Raw genomic sequence first — 24,271 nt, 5'->3', positions numbered from 1 at the left:
ATATCCCTTTGTGTACATTTTAAAAAGACTGCATGTACAAGCCATGTGCTTGAAGTAGAATTTGGCTATGTCTTTTGATGTTTAAAAGAGTAAGACTTAGTTGGCTTCAAAACTCTTGGAAGAAATTGTTTTCTTAGGTTTCACCATATGATTTACTGCAGATGATGGAGTGAAATGTCCAAACCGAGTTGCTCTCTCATTGAAAGGTGATTTGACGCAAACTCAAAGATCTTACTAAAAATAGCTTTGAAGTTTAACATTTATTTTCAGTGAATGAAATCACTGTTTTGTCTGTTTGAAAATTACTTGGCTTGTGGAATAAAATAAGCCCTCCAGTTTTTTGGATTTGTGTGCATTACAGACAGAGAAACACTTAAGGATTTTGTGTTTTTATTCGTAATTTTATCTTGTAGAAAAATGTAAAAGAACAGTAAATAGACCAAAAAATATAAAAGATTTTCCCACTTACTTAAAAAAATACTCAGGTAGATTTCATATATTTAGCCAAATGTGTTTTTTTTTTTTTACATTATAGGTGCTGGCTGATAATTTCATTCATTCATATAATAGATTTCCTCCAAAGAGCTTGTGAGGAAACCTTAAATTACTTAATGACTAAGTGTTCATGGCAAGTGTTCTCTAAATAAAGGTAGTATTTTCCAAGAAAACATTTCCATTGCCTGGAAACTTTTTGAAATGAAGCAGAGTTCTGCCAGCCTTGTAGCCTCAGCAAACATTTTATTTTGGGCTGTTAAGACATCTACTCCTTGAATATTTTTGAAACACTTTTTCACACTCCTGGTAAAAACATTTATAAAACATTTCGACAGTTATGAGCTGCACAGAATATCTTTAAATGATACATTTTTAAATGTCCCTGATATTAAAACTGCTGATCTTGAAAATATTTTGTTATCTTTGCAACTCTTTCTTTCCGGTGTAGAGATGACATAAGAATATTTTTTTCTCACAGCACAATCCACTTCACTCCCTTCAAATCAATTAGCAAATGTATGTATTGAACACTAGCTGTGTGTTTAGTCCTATGCTTGGTTTGGAGGTTAAAATACTTCTTTATGAGACAAGCTTCTTGCTCTCAAAGAGCTTATGGTTTAGTTGGGGAAATAAGCAGGGATGAAATTCAAAATATTTAACAAATGGTATGTCATGGGCACTGACTGGTCAGAACAGACAGTGGCTGTAAGCACCCAGCATTGCTGTCTGTATGGATGTGTATTAGCTGAATACGACCTTGGAAAGTGAGACCAAGACACTTGAACAAGATGATCCAATATAATTATGTCCAAATTTGGGCGAAATTTGCGAATTCTGTAGGAATAGCAGAGAGAAAGCAACAGGGATAGGCTCGTAGGGCTTAATGGAGAAGGTAGAATTTGTGCTAACACATGAGTAAGGTTTAAGTAGATAGGAGGAGAAAGGAGGAGACTTTATAAGTAAATACTGAAAGGCTATAATCAGCCTGGCAGATTGTTAGGTAAGTGAGCCAGCCTGATTGTTGCGGTGGTGGTAGAGTTATTAGGCAATAACATCCAGTTGAATAGAAAAAGCCTTATTATGTATGGATGCCTAGAAAGCAGAGTCGCTATAGTAGGGATGGAAAGAGGCACTGAACATTTTTAAAATCTGAAACAGATCTCAGGAGGTATGTAGAATAGAGAAATAGAAATAATCTATGACACAAGGTCTTAGTTCTGCTGGCAGTGAGATTGTATAAAACTGAATCTCCTTAGTCTCTGGTCTCTTTATCTGTAAAGTAAAGAAGAGAATATTTGCCCTATTGACAGAGCTCTCTGGTCTTTCTTATATGGATCAAGTAAAATAGATATTTATGAAGATCCTTTTGCATTATAAAGTTTTCTACAAGTGTAAAACATTATGAGACTGATGTTGGTTATGGTGTTGTTACATCAAAGTAGTTTTACAGTTGGAAGTGTTAGGTTAGATAGATTGTAATGACAGATAGTAGTGAGGAGAGCCTGGCATCAGCTATTAATAATCTAGAGCAGAGGTGATGCAAGCTTTGATGATGGCTCTAGGAATGGAGGGAAAGAAGTGACATCTCAATTAATGTTTAGCCCCATGTAGTAACAACTCTACACAAGACATTTTGAATGCTTAGAAGGGAAGCCGTGGACATCTCTTATTTTATGATTCTATGTGTCAAGAATTAGGGCAGTGCATACCTGAGTGATTCTTCTCCTTGGGGTATTTACTGAATTCAGTTGGTGGTATTCAGCTGACATATGAACTGGTCAGGAGGGTCCAAGACAGATTTATTCACATTATGGCACCTTGGTGGGATAACTAGAAGATAGGGCCTTGTTTGGACTGCATGTGGCCTTTCAGCATGGCAGTCGTAGGGTAGCTGAAATTCTTATATAGCAGCTGGCTTCCTCTAGAGAGAGGTTTCCAAGAGAACCAGGAAGAAACTTCATGGTCCTTTCTGGCTTGGCCTTGGAAGTCTCATAGCATTACTTCAGTTACATTGTTTTGGTGCTAAGTGAGTCTTAAAGCCAGCTGGATTCAAGGGGAGGGGCGTTAGAATTAAACTTTACCATTTGATGGTAAAGTGGCAAGATCATATTGTAGAGATACATTTGGATGGGAGATACAGTGGTGGCCATCTTTGAAGAATGCAATCTGCCACGTGAAGCAAACAGAATGTGTGTAATGAAGGTCCCCAGGGAGTCCATGCCTGTCCCTGTGGTTTAATTCCTAGCGACCAGAAAAGCGGAATTGATGTTAACAAAGGCGAGGGGACTGAAAGAGGGGATTCGTTTGATAAAGATGACCAAGTTTGCTTTGTATGTGTTGAGTGTGAGATGATGGTGGCATATCCTGGTGAAAATATTTAAGTCATAACTGGGAGATTGATTAGTTTGGGTGATATTACAGAAACGGAGATATCTTCTGAGCTCTCTTCATAAATATCATAGTATGATTGCAGTCTTAAGGGAAAAACTTAAAAGGAGAAAAGAACAGAAGACCAGGGACAGAGGGTTTTCAACAACTGTATTGTGTAGTTGAAAGCACAATTGAAGGCATTCCAAATAAATGGAGTAGAAAGACAAGGCAAGGCCCAGTGCCTACTATTGCAGCCACCCCTAATCTGCATTAAGGAGCTCCTCATGGCTGTCACTATTGGCTTTTAACCAACCTGTTATGAGTTCCCAACTGTTGCTTCCAAACTAAGTGGTTCTTGATCCCTTTGGAGACATCTCAGATCTGCTGAACAGAATGTTTTACAGAGAACATCTTTGCAGTATGTGTGGCTTCCTTTTGTTTGGTTTTTATTTTTAAAAGAAAAATGTGTTTCTTTTGGATCCTTTTGAAAGCTTTTAAGTTATGAAAAAGTTATTTAGGCATACAGAGTTTTTAAAGTTTGCAGAAAGAAATCTGGACTTTCATGAAAATCCACTGAAATGGAGGCCAACTGCTGGCCACCTCTTGAACTACAGCTGTGTGAAGGAAGCAGGCACTTAAAGAGATTAATGGGTAAATAACAGAAGAGTTAAACATGAACCACATTGTTTGAATTGGTTTTTAATAAGATTATTCAGAATGTCTTCAAATGTAAACTAACTTCACCATTAAACAATCATCTAAGAATAAATAGGAGTGGGAGACACTATTCTTTATTCTGGGAATTTTTTGAAAGCAACACTTGGACACACATACATACACACACACACATACTTAATATGTTGAGTTAATTTTCTCAGATTCTAAGAATCTGATTTGTTATATGGTGCTTTCTGTTTAAAATTTGATGAAATATTCATATACTCTTTAAAAAAAAAGATCACCTTCCTATTCATAATTCCCTGCTTAAGCATTTGATTAGTGGTTAAATGCATTAAAGTTATAACTGTAAATTCAGGTTTCTGATGAAATTCATATATGCTTATTTATGTGCTATCATTTTAGTATTTCAGGTTATTCTTTCAATGAAAATGAACAGAATCCTAAACTAGAGTGCTAACCAGGGAATCTAGCTTTCATTTATTCAACCAGAAATTAAAAGCTTAACTCTTAAGGGGATTAAATTGTTCTGTAATTCTAAATCTAGAAGGAAGGTTCATGAGTACTTGATATTGTCTTGCTCTTCATTTTTTTGAATTGCTCTGCTTATTGAAATGTAGCTTAATCCATGAATATTTACTGCACTAATTACAATCAGTTTCACATTATTGGCCTGAAAAACTGAACTGCTGACATTTAGCAATTTTTGTCATAGAATGCTAGTGCTGACTTATGGACATCAACAATTACGGTGGACAGAAGTAATTTTTATATGTATTTCAACTTTCATGAATTAATTAGAACTACTACAATTCAAATTCAACAGAAAACTTCTTGTATACCTTTGGAATATAATAATAAAAATTTCACTCTACTGGAGACTGAACAAGTTTCTAAGGAATATGCAATTGCGCAAGAAATAAATGTAGAACATAAAGTAAAGGGTTGGGGAAAAGTCATTCAATGCTAAATTAAAAAACATATATATGATCTTCTCTCAGCCTTATTTTCATCTCCTTTGGCAAATGTGTCTAAGATACTTTTTATTTCTGAGTATCCTATGATTTTTATTTGAAATAGTAATAATTAAAAACAAATTAAGTGGTCATCCACTCTTGGAAGCCATATTAATACTTTATATAGGTTAAAAAAAATCCTTTAAATCTGCCATTTTTATAGTAGATTAGAAGGATTTGAGGAAAACTAGAATATCTTAATGATTTTTTCTTTTTTTTTTCTTTTTTAGAATGTCTTAATGTTTAAAATCTAAATCTTTGTGTCTTTGACTTGTGATCCTTGAATTTCTATTTTTAAGTCCACTCCATAGTTGCATAAGATGTTACCTTCTTTTTGGAACTTTGAATACTCATTTTTTTTAAAGTTCTGATAATAATTCTCAGTGATTTTAGACTCAGTAACAGATGGATCTTGTTCTTAGTGAATAGCTTCTATCTCAGCTTTTTTAGTATGATCCCAGAGTTGTTAATATTCATTTTTTCCTCTTTATCTCAGGGAATGGTTACATTAAATAACAGAACCAACAATTTGTTACATTCATCTAACCACTTTTTTTGTAATCCACCATATCTTGCCCTTCTCCTCGTGGCTTGCTGACTGGTAATTTAATTTCTATTTGGTCACTGTTGTCATTGCCTGTCCCTGCAGCTGAGGCTTTACAGTAGCCCCTGATGTTTTAGCCTGCAGTAAACCTCAACAATATTTGATGGTGGAGAGGGAGGTTAAGATGGCTTCTGTTGATATGTAGCTTTCTCACTGGGTCTCATTTGGGCAAATCGTTTTTCAGGCTTAAAATTTCTCCATGCTTCAAGGCTGTGTTCCCTTTTTAAAATGTGCATGTACATGCCCACAACCTTCCTGCCCATCTGTCACTGTTTAATTTAATTGAAATAATAAACATGAACCTTGAAATAATAAACAGTACTTGACTGAAGAATGAATGGAGTGGAGAATTGGAGAATTTAGCTTATGAAATAACAGGAGCTTGGAAAAATCTCTAAATTAGAAAAAATAACCCTACTGAAAAAGTCTGAGGAGATGAAGGTAACATTTCTCAATTAACAATCATAATATAACTAATCAGAACTTGACAAAAAAATAGCTCTCTGTTACTGTCTTTAGGTGGATGGATAAACCATTGGAAAGCCACTCTGTAGTCAGGGGACCTGATTTATTGGCATAAAATAGTCTAATGACCAATTAGTTGGGTATACAGCATGTGTAATTTGATTTCAGTCTGGGTTTTATGCTTATCTTAGAATCCTTACCCACTACCAGTGAGATAGCTCTGTGGGTAGAAATTGGACTAATCGGTTTATGGAAGAATAATTTGCTTCCGTGATCTTCTCAAGACAACACAAAGGCCTAAAAAGCAGCCGTGGGCTGGCCTGTTCGTTTCTGTTACTTTTGGTAGAGACTCAAGCTATGAAAGTGTTAGTCACTCAATCGTGTCCGACTCTGTGACTTGGGCTATGGCACTTAGCATAGAAAAACCAAACCAAATCCAGACTCTCTTGTCTCTTTCCTGTCAGCCTTTTAATTTTATTTCTTTTAATTTCTACTGTTTCTTGACTGATAAACAGGAAAAGCAGAATGATTTTTCCACATTTTCTTATTTTCTGATTCCTTCCACATCCCCATCCTTAACCACCATCTCCCTCAGGGTGTAGAGGAAAGAATATTGAGGTATGAGTTAGAGCTGAGTTCTACCTACCAGCTCTGTTGACACTAGCAAAGCCATGAAAACCTCTCTAGGCTGCTGTGTCACCTTTGATAAAGGAAGAGAATTCAGCTTTCTAAGGCCTTTTTCAGTTTCCATCCTACTCATAGTACAGCGCTGCTTACTGGTTTCTGACTGGGGAAGTCTGGGGATTTGGGGTATGAAAGACTGAGGGATGTTGGATACATTTTTAGTAAGCTTCCTTCAGAAGTGGTAAACCAATCTCCTAGGAGTCTTCTGTGGATTAATAACATTTAGTGAGACTGGCTTATGAAGAACCTTGAATCCCTTGTAAGAAAGTTACAGTTTCTATGATGTACTCAGAGATTAAAGACACTGTATTTTGCATTAATTTGACACTGGAGTGAAGTAAAACAAAAGAGCCTCAGACAAAGCGGATGTCAGCTGTTTTAGTGGAGACGCACTAGCTAACCAAAGCAGGCTTGGAATTCCCCATGGCTGGGGCTGGTGAACGCATGGGGCTGGCGCAGACAGCCATGGACCGCTTTACTCAGGGACCTTTCCCTGGATTGTGTGATGAGGAACCAAAACAAACAACTAGAGTTTGTCGCATTGTTCTTGGGAGCCTTGCATGGTTCCATTTTTACCTCTCAATTCCTTCATTATCATAAACAGCAGCAACTCTGGAGTTTTGAAATCACTTCCTTGTGAAGTAATCTTTTCTTGCTGGGGAGTAGACAGAAGCTTCATTGAATAGTCAGGTTGGGCTCTTTTTTTCTCTGCACAGCACAGTGACTTCACCATTGAGGAGCCTTATGGGTTTTTTAGCCCTTCTTTTCCACATCTAGTTTTTCCTTTTCAATTATCTGCCCAATTGGAAGCACAGCTAATATGGGGTAGCTGGCACCAATACTGCTGCTAAGTCACTTCAGTCATGTCTGACTCTGTGCGACCCCATAGACGGCAGCCCACCAGGCTCCCCCATCCCTGGGATTCTCCAGGCAAGAACACTGGAGTGGGTTGCCATTTCCTTCTCCAATGCAGGAAAGTGAAAAGTGAAAGTGAAGTCGCTCAGTCGTGTTCGACTGTTCCCATGGAGTGCAGCCCACCAGGCTCCTCCGTCCATGGGATTTTCCAGGCAAGAGTACTGGAGTGGGGTTCCATTGCCTTCTCCGAGCTGGCACCAGTACTAGTTGGTCCTTATTTATTCGTTCAGCAAACAATTTCCTGAACATCTTCTGTATGCCTGTGTAGAACACTCTGACCATTCAGAGTGTGATGTGGTAAGCCAGAGTTTCTCTGAACTGAGAGACAGTTATTAGGATCTGAATTTGAAACATTTATCGCTGTAGAACTAAGAGAGGGATGTGAGGACCTGAATACTGGACTATAGCTTGTGAGGCCATGATGAGGTGTTTTGGGGACAGTCTAATGAGGAGCTTTGGGTACTTATATAATATAGGGTCATTGTTCTCTCTCTTTGGAATAGTAACCCAGGCAATAGTGTCTCGTTGAATTTCAAAGCATTTTTACAGTGATTTTATGTTCATTCTTGGGCATTGAGAAATCAAGTGATTTGTCCATAGCCACACAGCTAGTTGGGCTTCCCTTGTGACTCAGCTGGTAAAGAATTCGCCTCAATGTGGGAGACCTGGGTTCGATCCCTGGGTTGGGAAGATCCCCTGGAGAAGGTATTTAACCTCACTTAAATACCACTTTATACAAATCTGAACCCTCTATAGGGTTTTGAACCCTCTATAGGGTTTTAAACCCTATCTTTGATTTTGTTCTTGAATATTGGGAAAAAATTCTCTCTTGGGGTAATATTTAGGTTCAATTCAGTTCAGTTCAGTTCAGTCACTCAGTCGTGTCCGACTCTTTGCGACCCCGTGAATCGCAGCACGCCGGGCCTCCCTGTCCATCACCAACTCCCAGAGTTCACTCAGACTCATGGCCATCGAGTCAGTGATGCCATCCAGCCATCTCATCCTCTGTCATCCCCTTCTCCTCCTGCCCCCAATCCCTCCCAGCATCAGAGTCTTTTTCAAAGAGTCAGCTCTTCGCATGAGGTGGCCAAAGTACTGGAGTTTCAGCTTTAGCATCATTCCTTCCAAAGAAATCCCAGGGCTGATCTCCTTCAGAATGGACTGGTTGGATCTCCTTGCAGTCCAAGGGACTCTCAAGAGTCTTCTCCAAGGGGGATTTCCGTAGAAAGTATCTTCATATCAGTGCTATGACCATGGGATGTAGAGATTTCTGAATGTGTTCATTCCTGTTTAAGGAAGCTAAGGAGGGGAACCGCCTGTGGCTCTAAGGGCTCCTCTTGGCATTGGAAAGCACTTTTGTGTATACTTTGCTTTCCAGTTGCTTTACCCTCTTGGTGTGTCAGCCTGGTTTCTTACAATGGTACACTTAATGGAGTTGGTAAGTCATAAGTTGTTCATTTATTCAGCAGATATTTGAGCCAACTATTGGGATGCCAGACCCTATTCTGTGTGTTTGGGAATAAAGAAGTGAACAGGACAAAGTTTGTGCCTGATATCATGGAGTTTGTATTTTAAAGGACATCTAGATAATAATAAACTGTCAGATAACTTTTATGTGTTTTGGTGTGATACAGTTTACTGTAAGGAAAAGTCTCTCTTTCTCCCTACATGATGACAAGAAGCAGCAGCTTCCCAAGCAATGGGAACAACTGATTCCAAAGCATTTTGAGTAAAGAGTAGAATGGTATAAGATGAAGTTGAATGAGGCTGTTCAAATATGTAGGGCTTTGTGAGCCAGGATCTGGTGTTCCCTGGATTTTTAAAAAAAATTATTGTTTGTAGATATTTTCATTCAGGTGATGATGGTGATGACTGATGATGCTAAGCTTGAGTAAATACTCATTATTTACTATATATTAAGGTTAGGGACAGGCTTCCCTGATAGCTCAGTTGGTAAAGAATCTGCCTGCAATGCAGATAGACCCCGGTTTGATTCCTGGGTTGGGAAGATGCCCTGGAGAAGGGATAGGCTACTCACTCCAGTATTCTGGCCTAGAGAATTCCATGGACTATATAGTCATGGGGTCTCAAAGACTGAGCAACATTCACTTTCACTTTCAAGGTTAGGAACACATCCTTGTTTTGTTCCTAGACAGACTCATTTCTCTGCCTTACTTGAAATTATCTAAACAATTAGCAAATGAAAAATAAGAAACCATGGTAAGGTAAAAGTTTATTAACAATCAGTAAATAAATAGCTTTGTTTTTATTGATGTTTGCTTTTCTGTACCCAGTAACTTACTTATTTGAATGAATTTTCATTTGGAGTTGCTCTTAAATCTGACAAAATGAAAGTATGTTTGTGGGAAAGGGAAAGGATTTACTTCCTTTCTGTGCTGGGGAAAAAAAAGCCCTTAGTGATAATAGCTTGGTAAGTTATTATTTTAAGAAAAGAAGATAATTGGTAGAGGCTTAACTTTTACTCAGTTGAGGTTATACTTAACTAATTTCCTGGCAATTGAATTCTGATAATTTAATTTTGCTTCATATTTTGGCCTTAAGTGTATTTCATATTTAAAATGTGAAATTAGTTGCTTTTGTTTGAAGGTGAAGTTATTTCTTCAGGCGATCAGTTAGTCATTCAGTTAATTTAAGGAAATAGTTTATTAATGGTAATAAGTGTCCCCAGTTGTCTAAAGGAGTTAGGATACCTTCAAAATGAGTAAGACATAGTTTACCTCAAGTCAGTCATGAGTAGCTTATCTGCTGAGTGGATTTCTTGCAGGCAATTTTGATTCTCCAGCTAGCTTTCTTTCCATATCACCAGTTAGTTTCAAAACTATTTTAAGCCCTACTCTAATGGTGGATATTCAGGGATTGAAATGAATCTGAAAGATAACCTGACTAAAATATGATTGAGAAGGCAGTCCTTAAAAACAGTATACTCTGGTAATGCATTCTAGGGCTTCCTAGTGACTCAGTGATAAAGAATCCACCTGCGAGTGCAGGAGATGTGGGTTTGATCCCTAGGTTGGGGAGATCCCCTGGAGAAGGAAATGGCAACCCAACTCCAGTGTCCTGGCCTGGGAAACCCCATGGACAGAGGAGCACGGTGGGCTGCAGTCCATGGGGTTGCAAAGAGTTGGACACGAGTGAGCAGCTAAACAACAACACTAACAACAGTACATTCTAAACCCAAAGGAACCTGCTTTCTGGACTGAGTGTAATTTGGAATTTGTATTCTACGTCTCCCTTCCTAGGGCATAGCGCAGTGCCAAGCAGATCTTTTTGATCGTAATAGACCTTTCTTTTTCCAAGTGAATGAATGAAACCTACTGAAGCAAATAATAAGAGAACTGATAATATCTCTCTCATGAACCAGATTGAGCCAACTATGTATCTGAGTATTTAGGGCAGGCACCTGGTGCCAGCTCAGGGACGCCCTGGAGAAGCTTATTGACAGCGTTGAGGAGGGGGCATTACCGAACTAGTATTGGTTGTGCTAGTATTTCAGTGCCCTTGATAGAAAAATAAAGAAATGGGAAAATACCCCTCATCTCCTGCAGTTCCTTTTCCCCCTGTGTTTTTCTTACTTAGTGAATTCCTACAGGAATACTTAACCTTCCTCTGAAGCATTATCTGTAAGCCAGTCCTATGCTGCCAGTGGTCTTGGGGTGGGGAAGAAAATACGGGCCAATGAAATTCACAGAGAACTTTAGATCGAATAGTCTTTCCTTTTTTCATCTCTGTGACCCCAGCTTTTAATCATGGCTGGTAAGATCACAAAAACATGTCTTTGCTTTAATTCTCTTTTTTTTTTTCCTCTGTCTACTCATTGTGGTAAAAGTTAACCCAAATATACTTAAAAGACAATAAAGAATGAGCCAAAAAAGGCAGTAAGCCATAACTGGATCATTAGCACTTAAATTTAACAGCTCCTAGGGATTTGGGTTTCATCTTTTGACTGGGCAACTGTGTGAGGATTATACCAAGTTGGCAATGCTAGTAGTAAACTAAAGCTATTGTTCTGTGAAACAGATGCTTTCATCGTAATTTGTAAAAGATATTAATACAAACCTAGTGATCAGACAGTAAGTTCAGTAATGTAAGTAATGTGTGGATTATTTTTATTATTAAAAATTCAAACATATAAATGGATTTCTTATGAAAATTTCCAAACATATAAATTATAAACGTAAAAACATATACACACACATATGTGTGTATGTGTGTGTATATATATATATGAGAGAGAGAGAGAGAGGATAGTGTAATGAACCACCTTTATACATCTTCCAGATTCAGCAGTTACCAGAGTTATGTTACACATGCTTCATCTATCCCTTTCATTGTCCTTGGCTAAAGTTTTGCAAAGTATATCCCTAAAAGGTAATTTTGACTGCTATGCACTTTAGTATGCATCTCTAAAAAATACAGACACTTTGTTCCACACTCACAGTGCCATTGGCACATCCTGTAAATAATTCCTTGGGGTCATATAATATCTAATATATATGTAACTATCTGTATTACTTGGAAGTATCCTTTTTTACATTTGTTTTTTTCAAGTTGGAATCTAAACAAAGTTCATACTTTGGGTTTGATTGTTCTGCCTTTGAATCTCTTCTAATCTTGTGATTTAGACTGTTGATGCCTGGGTTTTGTGGCTGAGGGAGCCAAGTGGGAAGAAGCAGGAATGAGGTAGCGGATATTAAGCCAGGCTAAAAGGAAAAACCTTTAAAAATCACAGAGCCTGCTCCCCAGGAGATTTGGTTGGGAGATTTGGTTGTAACATCTGTGGCTGAAATAATGTTTTTCAGGCCCATGTCAAACTTTAAAAAATACCTCCTTTCCAAGCAGTTGTATTGATGTATATTTTGTTCTGTGCAAGACATAACTAAATTTGAGTTGCTATTAGGAATGTTAGAAACTGAAGTTGTCATTGTTAAACCAAACTAAAATAAAAAGAAAAAGTCCCCACCAGAGAATAACCCAAGATTGTATATCAACTATATTTCAATTAAAAACACACACAACCACATGTTTCTAAGAGCTCTAATTCTCTTTACAAATTAGACATCAGTTACCTTTCTACAGATTGTCTTCTTCAATTCAAAAAAGAGAAGAATATTTTTCCTTTGGACTTTATCTCTTTATTTTTGTAGTAATTTTTAAAAAATCCAATTATGATCCTCCTAAAATAATTGTCTATCTACCATTAAATATGCTGTTCCTTAGGATAATGTTATATAATTGCATATTAGGACATAGCCTGGTGGAGGAAATGGCAACCCACTCCAATATTCTTGCCTGAAGTATTCTATGGACAGAGAAACCTGGCGGGCTAAAGTCCATGGGGTCACAAGAGTCAGACATGACTTAAGTGACTAGACCACCACTACCAAACCACCACATTAGGGCATACATTGAAAAAAAATTGCATTCTAAAATAACAGTTAACATAGTAGAGCAGAATCTCACTAAGAGTAATGTCCAAATAACTTCACAATGTTTAAGGGTCTTTCCAACTTTCTTTATTAATTCTACATAGGATCTGGATGAAAATTTAGTCTGTAATAGACTACACTTTGAGAAACCAAAGGGTAATTTACTAAAATATAGTTTCAAAAATATGTTTGCTTTGAATATATATAGTTTTATAACTGCAGACTATAAACTATAATAAACTATAAGGTTATGTTCTCCTCACTGGAAATCTTGAGTTTTACAATATAGAACATTGGTGAGTCCTTGGTTAACCTTCAGAACATTTTGGATGTGGGTGCAGGCTTAAATATTAAAGCTCATTTACAGATAAGATACATGCTGTGTGTGTTTTTATAAGAAATAGAACCTGTCACAGCTTCAAATCCTAAGACTCATCATAAAAAAGAAAGTAGGTGCAAAGTAGAAAGTGAGACACTTTTAATTTCCCTCCTTCCGAATGCCAGGATTTTGTTCTTTCCTAACAGTGTTAATGTGTGTCAATAGTCTGTGCTTTTACCTTTTGGTACCTGATAATTCCAAATGTTTGCTTTACATATGCCTTTTAGGTGCCCTAATGTGAGTCTGCAAAAGCTACCGGAAGAGTGGTTATTGAGTGTTTTAGAGGAAATTAAATGCTGTGATCCTTCATCTAAACTCTGTGCCACAAGACGCAGTGCTGGAATTCCTTTCTACATACAGGTATTATGCTTACCTGCAGGATCATAGCTGGGGATTTTGTTTGTTTTTGGTTTTTTGATAATAACCCGCCTGACCCATGAGTGATTGTATTGCATAAGGGACATTTCTGTCTTTTCTGTAGTTCATTTCACAAATACTTTGTTATAATGTGTGGACATTGTGTTCCTGTGACAGATCTCTTCTTGGAACAAACCCTCTAAGAGGTCAGTCTTAAAATATGAACAGAGAGTGGTAGAGATTTCCGCCTGTGTGTGAAGTACGAAGACATCACTGTGGTGCATTCATTCCTCACTTCCAGGAAGCGCACATGCTACATTTTTTTCAATTAGAAAAAATATTCTTCCTCTCTTTTCAAAGACCCTTAAGACTCTGTAGGCAACCAGTGTTAAAAGTTTCTTTTGAATCTTTCCACAAAATATCCATGCATGAAATAATCCTAATCCTAATAGTAGCTTTTATAAGTGGTTATTTCACATGTTATCTCATTTAATCCTTTCTCAGGCCCTACAAGATAGATGCTATTATCATCCATATATTGGGCCATAGAAAAGTTAGGTAAGTGACTTGCCAGTGGCCGTAGGGATAGTAAAAGCAGAACGGAGCTGAGCCCAGGCACCCTGCCTCCTGAACACCTGTCTTATGAGAGAGAGAGTGTGAGAGAGAGTGTAAAAAAGAGATTTTCTTTTTTATCACCGATGAAAGCTTACTCCACATATTGTTTTGCCCCTTGCATTTTTTTTTACTTAACATTATACCTCAAAGATTGCTCCATATCAGCATGTTCAGATATTGCTAATATTTCCACAGATATTGAAAATATTTCCACAGTGTTGAAATTAAGAGACCATCACCTTTATGAATCCAAAGAATAAAAACTAAGTCCTCACAATACTAAACCAGACCCGACCTGAAAATCTCTCTTTAATATTCAGGAAGGTAAAATCTAGGAATAGGTTTAAAAAAAAATGAAAATAAGTGAAATGAAGTCTGTTTTTTAGTGCCCCAGTATTTTTTCCTTCCCTTTGTTATTCCTCCCCCAAATTCCCAGAGTCATGATCTTTTTATGACAGTGGGTACCAGTTGGAAAGGTTGATTTGACACATAGATCGCCAAGGTGGTAGATTTTAGTGATCTTCAGAAATCAACTCATTCTGACCTAGTGTGTGTTTTTGCCTCTTATGTCTGTCTGAGAATAAGTGTTAAGGCAGCAGCAAGGTTTGGTCGCATATTTGTGCTGTGTGCTTATTTCTTGGTTCCCAACTAATATCATGTATTGGTGATAATGATAGAGAAGTCAGGACTGCACTTTCTTAGCCCAGCCTTGAGAAGAATGTCATAACTACACACAGCTCTTGGGGGGGGAAAATCACAAAAACTATGGTTCTCAGGAGACACATTAGTAATCACATATGGCTTTCTTATTTGTTTTAGTTGAATAAAATCTAAATTAATAGAAAAATCTGCTCAGGAAAGTCCCCTTTTTCCTAGTATAACTTTACCAATAAAATGATATTCTTGTTCTAGTGGAAAGCTCTGCTCGGTATTAGCTGTGAAGAAAAACTGCCTACTTAGTTTATGAGCTTACCTTTGGTGTAGATATATATAAAATTTTTTTGAATGGTCAAAAGATAGTTTATGTATTTTCTGAGCGTCAGTATGTTATGAGAAATTTCTTTTTTAAACCTGTTTTGCCCATGTATTTTTACTTTTCTCCTTATGGGTTATAAATCTTTCAGAAGAAGCTGAATGACTTGAAGCTTTCACTCTTGGCAGCCAGTAGCTACGTATATATGAAATATTCTGGCTACTCACAGTCCTACACAGCTGCTAACCTGTATTCTGTCTGTGTATAATGGAATCATATAATACGTGGTATTTGTGTTTGTCCTCTTTCACTTAGCATCATGTTTCAAGGTTCATCCATATTGTAGCATGTGGAAGTACTTACTCCTTTTTATTGCCTCAAGTGCTTTGATACTACTATTTTTATGTTTATCAAAATGTTAGAAAGTAAGCAACTCTTGAACGTTCAAATATAGGACCTCTTTGAAGTTCATAGTATTTCTTTGTCCCATGGAGTTTCCAGTGCTACAGTTTGAGTCCTCCAGCCTCCAGTCCTCTTATGAAGAATTGAATAACTGATCTGTCTCCAGGGAGTTTCCACATCCTTACAAGAAATTTAATCCAGAGGTTTTTTGTTTTTGAAGTAAAGGGAAGTTTCTTGTTGGATAATTAAAACTTATTGTATCTGAGACCTGCCACCCAGTTATGGTCCTAGAAGAGTTGTCAACAGAAGCTGTTTTCAGCTTCTTAGTAGTACATAATCAACAAGCCAAACTGGAGGTAACCATAGAGATTCTGTAATATCACCACCTGATTTTACAGGTGAAATATCAGAGGGATGGAGAAGTTAAGCTGCTTGTTCAAGGCCACACAGCTTTATTAACTTACTTAACACCCCATTGGGGAATCCATTCTGGGGAATAGCAGACAGGTGTATATAAAATAATAGTCCTGATAATTTCTTTGTTGTTTTTCCATAGGCATTGTTGGCATCTGAACCTAAGAAAGGCAAAATGGATTTGTTGAAAATAACAATGAAAGAGTTAATCTCTTTGGCTGGACCTACAGATGGCTCACAAAGCACAGTCCCCAAGGTAATAATGGAAATACACAAACTCTGCTAGGAAGTCAGTGGTTTTAAATCTTTGCTGTACTTAAAAAGAAAATTTTTAAAATCTGTCAAAGATATAGAGCCCTTGAAGATAAGACAGACGTTTGAAGCTTATTCGGAGAGGATTGTTTTTGGTTTGGTTTTTCTAGTCCACAAAATAAACCATTGCTTTACTTGGTATAGATTAACCAAGATGGTCTGTTTTTTAACTCTAGTGAAAACATTCGATTTAGACAAGGTATTTTACAATATTACAATTGTATCTAAAAATTTAAAAATGCATGTGCTATCATTTTCAGATTTCATGTGTGCTTCTTTGAGTTGATGTATATTTTAAAATTTAGCAGTTGGGTCTTCCCCTAAAATGTAGTGTCTGGCTTTTTGGTTTATTCACATTTTAATTTTAGCTAATTCTTAGTCCTTTTTCGTCACTGCTAACGTTGGATTAAGTATATTTGTGTGTATGAAGTTGGATTAAGTGTCCCTCACAGTTCTGCCCCACTTCATGGTAGTACACACCTGTCAGAAACTTCTTGTCCAGGGTTTCTCAGCCAATGCCTTGTAGTAGGATGTTCCTGCCCACCTGGTGGAGGCCCATGTTAGGTAGAGAACAGACTGAGAGCTGAAGTTTACAGTCAAGTACAGTAAGTACATATGGTTTTATGTCAGAGCCTGTGGGAGGTATTAAAGTGAAGCCCATGGGCCAGACTGTGGACCAGTGGGAAAGGATAGGGTTTATTAACACATGTCACGTAGTGGCCTGTGACTGTATGATGTAAAAATTCTTTAAAAGTTTTAAATGAAAAGTTACAGATCATCTTTCAGAAATGATCTGAAATCACTTTTTTTTTCCTCCTAAAATGTGAAAAATATAACTGGTTCCAGTTAGACCTTTTTAGACTATCAGTTAGAAAAATACTATTGTTTAATAAGAACATCTGAAAATAGTGGAATTTGGTTTTTAAGAGTGCTTTGAATTACTAACCTTACTCGACTTCAAAGTCATTGATTGCCATTAGTGATCATTTTTACTAAATCAGTAAAAATTTAATATTTTATCTCTGACCAGTCTTCTAGGTGTTAGATGATTTGCTTTGCTACTCTTCTCCCATGGTTTATTTCTATATATTTTTTAATGTATCTGAAATATTTCAGCACATAAAAATGTATGGCAACTAAGCAACATCCATAAAACCAATTCCAAGTTTAAGAAGTAAAACATTACAGATTGAATACACTCTAGATGCCTCCGTATTCTATTTCCCTTTTTTCCTTCTCAGCTATAAATCACTAAATGAAAAATTTCATGCATGTTTTTCATTCTTTAAGAGGTTTTTTTTTCTCTTTGAATATGAATTGTGTTATCTACACATTGTTTTATTTTGGGTTTTTTCCAATCAACATATTTTAAGGTTAGTGAGCTCCAAGTTCATTTTAATTTCTGAGCAGAGTTTCACTGTATGTAAATGTTTTCTTTTCTGCTTGGTGTGAAATTATTGTATCCTCCAGTTTTATTTGTATTTCTCTGACAACTGGTAGCTTTAACATCTCTCCATATATTCATTAGTCTTTTGGATAACCTCTGTGAATTGCCTTTTTAAAGACTGCCTACCTTTAATTTGGTTGTCTTTGTTCGGCAGGAGTTGGGTTTTTTGTTGTTGTTTTAAAATTATTTTCCTGATTTTTTTTCCTTTTTGGTTATTTGAGTTACACATCTTCTCTCAGTCTATTGCTTCTTTTCACTTTGCTTATTATTCTGTTATTGCCCAGAAGTTTTAAATTTTAATAAAATGGAATATATCAGCCCTTGTGGTTTGTGCATTTGGATATTGTTTTAGAAAGCCTTCTATAACGAAGTCAGAAAGATATTTCATACACCCTTTTCTCTTGTACTGTTGTACTAACACCATTTATCTCATATACTATTTCTGTCGGTATATGTGTCTGTTTCTGTGCTCTATTATGTTAGTCTGTCCCTAAATCACTATTTTATTTACTGTATTTTTAAAAATGAGCTTCGATATCTGATAGAATGAATCTCCTTTTTTTTTCCCCCTTTGGAATTACCTTGGCAGTACTTGTCTCATTGCTCTGCCATAAAAATTTTAGAATCAGCTTGTTAAGTTCACCCAGAAAGCCCTTTTGAATTTTGGTTGGAATTTAAATTTATTATTTGGGAAAAATGACTTCTTTTTTTGATTCAGTTCATGCACATGGCTTTATATCTCCATTTATTCAGATCTTTCTTAATGTTTTTCATTACATTAAAAAATAATTTTCCATAAAAGTCTTACAGATCTTTTGTGAAATGTTCAGTCACCTACCTAAATTGCTGTAATACAGCTAATGACTTATCTGTAAATTCCATGAATTTTCTTTATAGATAATCATATCCTTCATAAGTAATGCTAAATTTGCTTTACTTTCCTGATTCTTTAAAACAGTTTTCTTAATCTTCTGAGTGGCACTTGTAGTAATAGTTTTGTATAGAAATAGAGATAGCTAGCATCCTTGGTTTGTTTCTGATATATGCTGTGGGTTTCCTCTTTTCAAGGAAATTAGATTTTATTGAATGCTTTTAAGCATTTTTGAGATAATTGTCTTCTTCTAGAATTTGCAAATATCATGAATTATGTTGACTTTTTAATATAATATGACCTTTGCAATAAGACAATGAACTCCTAACTTTGAAATGGTAAATTTTTTTACACGTTGCTAGATTCACTTAAAAATTTGAAAAAAAATTTATTTCACATATTTTCACTGGATTTGAAACTGATATTAACCTGTGCTTTTCCTTTTTCATGCTGTATCTGTCCTTTTTTTATGTGAAAGTTTTTTGTTGAATTATACTAAGCATACAGAGATGTGTACAAATAATGTTTGCCTCCACAAAGTTTCACACAGTAAACACACTTCAGCAAGAAGTGAAACATTTTAGCACTTGAAAGCCCACTCATACTGCCTTCTAATCAGCACCTTTCCCCCAAGTATAACCACTAACTTAGTTTTAACAACTTAGGTTTACCTGTTTTTTAAAAAATTTCTTCTGAATGTAGCCATACATTTTATACTCTTTTGATAGAATTTCTTTTGACATTTTGTTTATGATATCATACATGTTGTGAATTATTCATTTTCATTGCTATATAATAGTATGTAATTTGAACTTCCCTAATGGCTCAGTTGGTAAAGAATCTGCCTGTAATGCAGGAGACCCAGGTTCGATCCCTGGGTTGAGAAGATCCCCTGGAGAAGGAAATGGCAACCCACTCCAGTATTCCTGCCTGAAGAATTCTGTGGACAGAGGAGCCTGGCAGGCTACAGATCATGGGGTCACAAAGATTGGACACGACCGAGAGACTAATACCTTCACTTTTCAGTATATAATTTGTTTACCCATTCTGTTTTGAACATTTGGATAGTTTTAAATTTGAGGTAATTAAGAACAGTGCTTTTAAGAACATTCTTTTACATGCCTAATGGTGAACACATATGTACATTTCTTTGGAGTAGATACTTAGTGGTTATTGGGTATGTATATGTTGAGCCTTTAATAGATACCATTTCTCAAAGTAGCTGTCCCTACCTCTTTTTTTTTTGAAGTCCATAGCTTATTTTGATAGCCAGGCTGTACTAGACTGATGAAACAAACTTGGGCATTTCTCTTAATGGTTTAAGTAAGATTGGAATTATCTGTTCTTTGAATATTTGGTAGAATTCATCCATAAAATCACGTGGGTCTTTTGTGTGTATGAATGTGCGTGTTATTTGTTGGGTTTGGTGTCTTGCTTTTGTTTCGGTCTATGAGTGAGATTTTTAACTATTGATTTTCTTTATATAATGGTAGTATCTCTATAGCTTTTCCATTTCTCCTTGAATTTGGCTTGATTAGTTCTGCTTTCTAGAAAATTGTTTATTTTGCCCTAAATTTTTCTGACTAGGAAACTAGTCAGTTAATAACTGATGTACCTTTGTAATCTGATGTACATTTTGTTTTTTTAACTCTGATGTACCTTTAGCCATGTCCTCTTTAGTATTCATGGCATTGTTTATTTTCTTCTCTCTCTTCTTGGTTAGTCTCATGATTTGTTTCCATTTCAAAGAATCATCTTTTGGCTTTGTTAATGCTCGTGGTTAAGTCATTGATTTTAAAATTTTCAAATCTCTTAAATTTTCTTTTTCTATTTTGAGTTTATTGTTTTTTCTCTATTGTCTTAATTGGACATATTTTCCAATTTTTAAAAATTATAGCTGATCTACAAGGTTTTACTAATTTCTGCTGAACAGCAAGGTGATTCAGTTTTATATATATATAGTTTTTTATTTTCTTTTCTGTTATGGTTTAGCATAGGATATTGATTATAGTTTCCTGTGCTATACAGTAGGACCTTGTTTATATCCTTTCTATATATAATAGTTTTTTTTAATAGATGCATTTAAGGTGTGTGTTTCTTTTAGATTCCACTTAAATGCATCACCCAAGTGTCAATGTGTAGCATCTTTATTGTTGTGCACCTCTAAATATTTGTTTTCTTTGACCGTGCTTTAAAATGTGTACGTTTTTAAAGTATGTAAGGAAACCCATTATGATCAGAGCATTATCTGTAAGAAATTAATTTTTTTAGTGTTTGTTGAGGCTTTACTTGTGGTAGGTTTGAGGTCATTTTAAAAATAAATGTTTCATGTGTGCTTGAAGAGAATGTATTGCCTCTATTTCCTAGGTATAGGATTTTACATAGGTCTATTGGATCAAGCTTTTGTATTGCATTGTTCAAATCTTGCTAACTTAAAAAAATTGATTGATCAATTATTAGGCATGTTTTATTAAAATCTATTTTATTTGTGAATTACTCATTTCTTCCTGTAATTTGTTAAGTTTTTTGTTTGGAGGTTATGCTACTGGATATATACAGGTCTTCAGCCTAAAACTAGTTTTGAACTTTTCATTGTAGGTTCATGCTTTAAATATCCTTAGAGCCTTGTTCAGAGATACGCGTCTGGGAGAAATCATTATCCCTTATGTTGCTGATGGAACTAAGGCAGCGATTCTGGGCTTTACATCTCCAGTCTGGGCAGTAAGTGCATTTGCCATTTATTTTCATTGACTTAATTATGCTCATGAGTAGATTTTAATAAACTAACCTTTCACTGAATGATAAAAAATACATACTGCATTTTGTTAAGGAGTTACTCCAAGGGATAAATCCTTGGGTCAAGCTACATTTTGACCCTTGGTATTTTACAGTTATATTCTGTCTCCTCTATTGGCTAATTAGCCATAACTCTTTGTTTTATTATTTTAGTGTTTGCTTTAGAGTTTATAGTATTAATATATATCTTCAACATTGTAGTCTGTCCTCAAGTAGTATTTTACCATTTCCTTTAAAGTTTAAGAACTTAGCAATATGTACTCCCATTTCTCTCCTCCCAGTCTTTGTGCTCTTACGATAGATTTTGCTTTTATGTATATTTTAAATGTACACTACATTGTTATTATTTTTGTTTAAACTGTCAATTATCTTTAAAAAAAAAACTAAAACCATTTTTAACTGTACATTTCAGTGGTATTAATTACATTCACAATGTTGCGCAGTCATTACCACTCCATTTTCAGAGCTTTTTCATCATTCCAAACAGAAGCTCTGTACCCGTTGGATAATAACTCCCCTCCACCCTCTTCCTCCCAACCCCTGGTAGTCTCTGTTCTACTTTTTGTCTCTGTGAATTTGCCTATTCTAGGTACCTTATGTAAGTAGAATCATATAATATTTGTCCTTTGTGTCTGGATTAATTCATTTAGCATGGTGTTTTCAGGGTTCATCCATGTTGTAGCATGTATCATAATTTCATTCTTTTTTAAGGCTGAATGAAATGCTGTTGTGTGGATATATGACATTTTGTTTATTCATTCACCTGTTGATGAACACTTAAACTGTTTCCCTTTGGCTGTTGTGAATAATGTTGTAGTGAGCTTGTATACTTGCACTGGTGTACGAGTAACTGTCTGAGTCCCTGCTTTCAAGGCATTTGCGTATATCATATACTAATTCTGTATCTAAGTTTTTGAGGAATTGTGTTCCACAGTGGCAGCACTGTTTTATACTCTCATCAGCAGTTCACAAGAGTTCCAGTTTCTTCACATCCTCATCAGCACTTGTTATTTTCTGGTTTTTTGGTAATAGACATCTTAACAAGTATGAAGTGATATCTCATTTGATGTTTTGATTTCCACTTGATGTTGAGCTGGAAGCAGAACAACTCTTAGTATCTGAACGTGTCTTTCTTTTGGATGTTGTAGGCCCTGGGTATCAGTGTGTTGAGTGAATGCTGGAAATATACTCTATCAAAAGGTGAAAAAAACAATCACAAAAGATTAAAACGGAGGTTAAATGTTTACTCACTTATTTTGTTTTGTTTTTTGCAATATATCCGAAAACTTTTTGATTGAGAATTATAAGATTGTTGGCAATACCTAATATAATTGTTGGATTTAAGAAAGTAAACTTTAACTTTTTTTTTTATGAGTGGAGGAAACACCATGATTTTATTGTTTTCCTGCATCACTGTGCCTTGTGGAATAAAGAACACTAACCTGTGGTTTGTAGGCACTTGACTGTGTCATTAGAAAAAAGAAAGAAAAGATTGGTAAAGGGAGAGGAGAAAAGAAGCTAGATCTGAAGAATAAGAGTATTTACTAGAAAGGCAGACTTCCCAATCAGTGAGCTGCACAAACCATTTCATGACTCTCTGATGAGCCTCTAATTGAGAGTCAGTATACTGCAGTATAGCCCAGGGCACAGACTCCCAGTGTAAAGAGGAATCCTCCAGGTTGCCAACTGTTGCCTGGAAAACTGTACGGCTTCCTGTAAGAAAGGTAAATATCTGCAATCCTGCCTAGGAGCATTGCCTAACTACTCCTGAGGACATGGTGTTTACCTTTTGCATTTACAGGAAAACAGAGCAATACCTGTATACGCTCAGGAGAGGTAGGTAGGAATGTGGCTTGACCATCAGGAAGAGTAGAGATCATAAAACTGATTGCCAGAAATCCCAGTATTGTTTTCTTTTCTCCATTCATTCCGCAAGAACAGACAAATGTTCTCTGTGAAAGGCCTTCCAGAGAGTGAAACCCAGTGACTTTTCCAACTGGCAAAACTAAAAGTATTAGAAATGAATGAATCATTTTTTTGGAAAAGTCTTCTGAAAAGACCTTTTAAACAGTAACACATGTGCACTGCAGAAAGTTTGAAAATAGAAGCATAAAAGGAGAAGTCACCTGTTTAACTACCATACAGATATAATAATTTTTATTATTCCAGTATGTTCTCTCTTTTTTTCTATATGGCTTTTACTTGTCTGTAGTACTCACATGCACCCTTAATAGTCTGCACAAATATATGTAAGTGCTTAGTGAAGTGAAGTCGCTCAGTCGTGTCCGACTCTTTGCGACCCCATGGACTGTAGCCTACCAGGCTCCTCTGTCCATGGGATTTTCCAGGCAGTAGTACTGGAGTGGATTGCTGTTTCCTTCTCCAGGGGATCTTCCCAAACCAGGGACTGAACCCAGGTCTCCTGCATTGTAGACAGACGCTTTACCGTCTGAGCCACCAGGGAAGTTAAGTGCTTATCTATAGTTTTATTTGGGAGGAATCTTCCTTTTAACACTGGTTATAAAGGAATCTTTTTGTTTCTATTCAGTTTGTTTGTTTACCAGAAGAAATAAACATCACAGCTATAATGATCCATACTCTGACTTGAACATATTGTTATGTTTCCTTCTTTATAAGAGCCTGATCTAAGTTAACACCAGTATCCTGTCAACATACTCAATGAATGTGAAGTCTTCATTTTACAAAACAATTCACTGTAGCATTCTGTGTAAAGTTGTTTAAAGAGTGCTTTTTCCTGACGGTGTGTGAAATATGGTTTGATTTAGAGAAATCTTATTTGTACACATCTTCTCAGGAATATATCTTGTTCGTAAAGGTGACTCCATCTGTACTTTTGACCTAATTGTTTTTCTTGGTAGGTTAGATGGGGAAAAAAAAAAGTAAAACAAGCTTAATTTTAATTTTACAGTAAAGGAACATTTTCTAAGAAGCATTCATGTATATATTTGTACAGATTCTTAATCTTTGTATTAAGACCACACAAATCTCTTCATCTTTACCACCTATTAGG

At 36.0% G+C, this 24,271-nt stretch overlaps 1 protein-coding gene across 1 annotated transcript in view; it reads left to right on the top strand.

Annotated features, from left to right (window-relative positions):
* THADA (THADA armadillo repeat containing) overlaps nt 1-24,271 on the top strand; it is a 324,132-nt gene that overhangs the window by 58,262 nt on the left and 241,599 nt on the right. The window contains exons 22-24 of the mRNA XM_052647551.1: nt 13,281-13,413; nt 15,957-16,070; nt 21,043-21,165. Coding sequence (XP_052503511.1) covers nt 13,281-13,413; nt 15,957-16,070; nt 21,043-21,165 — 370 coding nt within the window. The remainder of the gene's footprint in view (nt 1-13,280; nt 13,414-15,956; nt 16,071-21,042; nt 21,166-24,271) is intronic.

Source organism: Budorcas taxicolor, chromosome 11 (genome assembly GCF_023091745.1).
Source record: "Budorcas taxicolor isolate Tak-1 chromosome 11, Takin1.1, whole genome shotgun sequence".
Classification (NCBI taxonomy): Eukaryota; Metazoa; Chordata; class Mammalia; order Artiodactyla; family Bovidae; genus Budorcas; species Budorcas taxicolor.
Note: the sequence above shows the minus strand (reverse complement) of the source record. Positions and strands in the feature narration are given on the sequence as shown.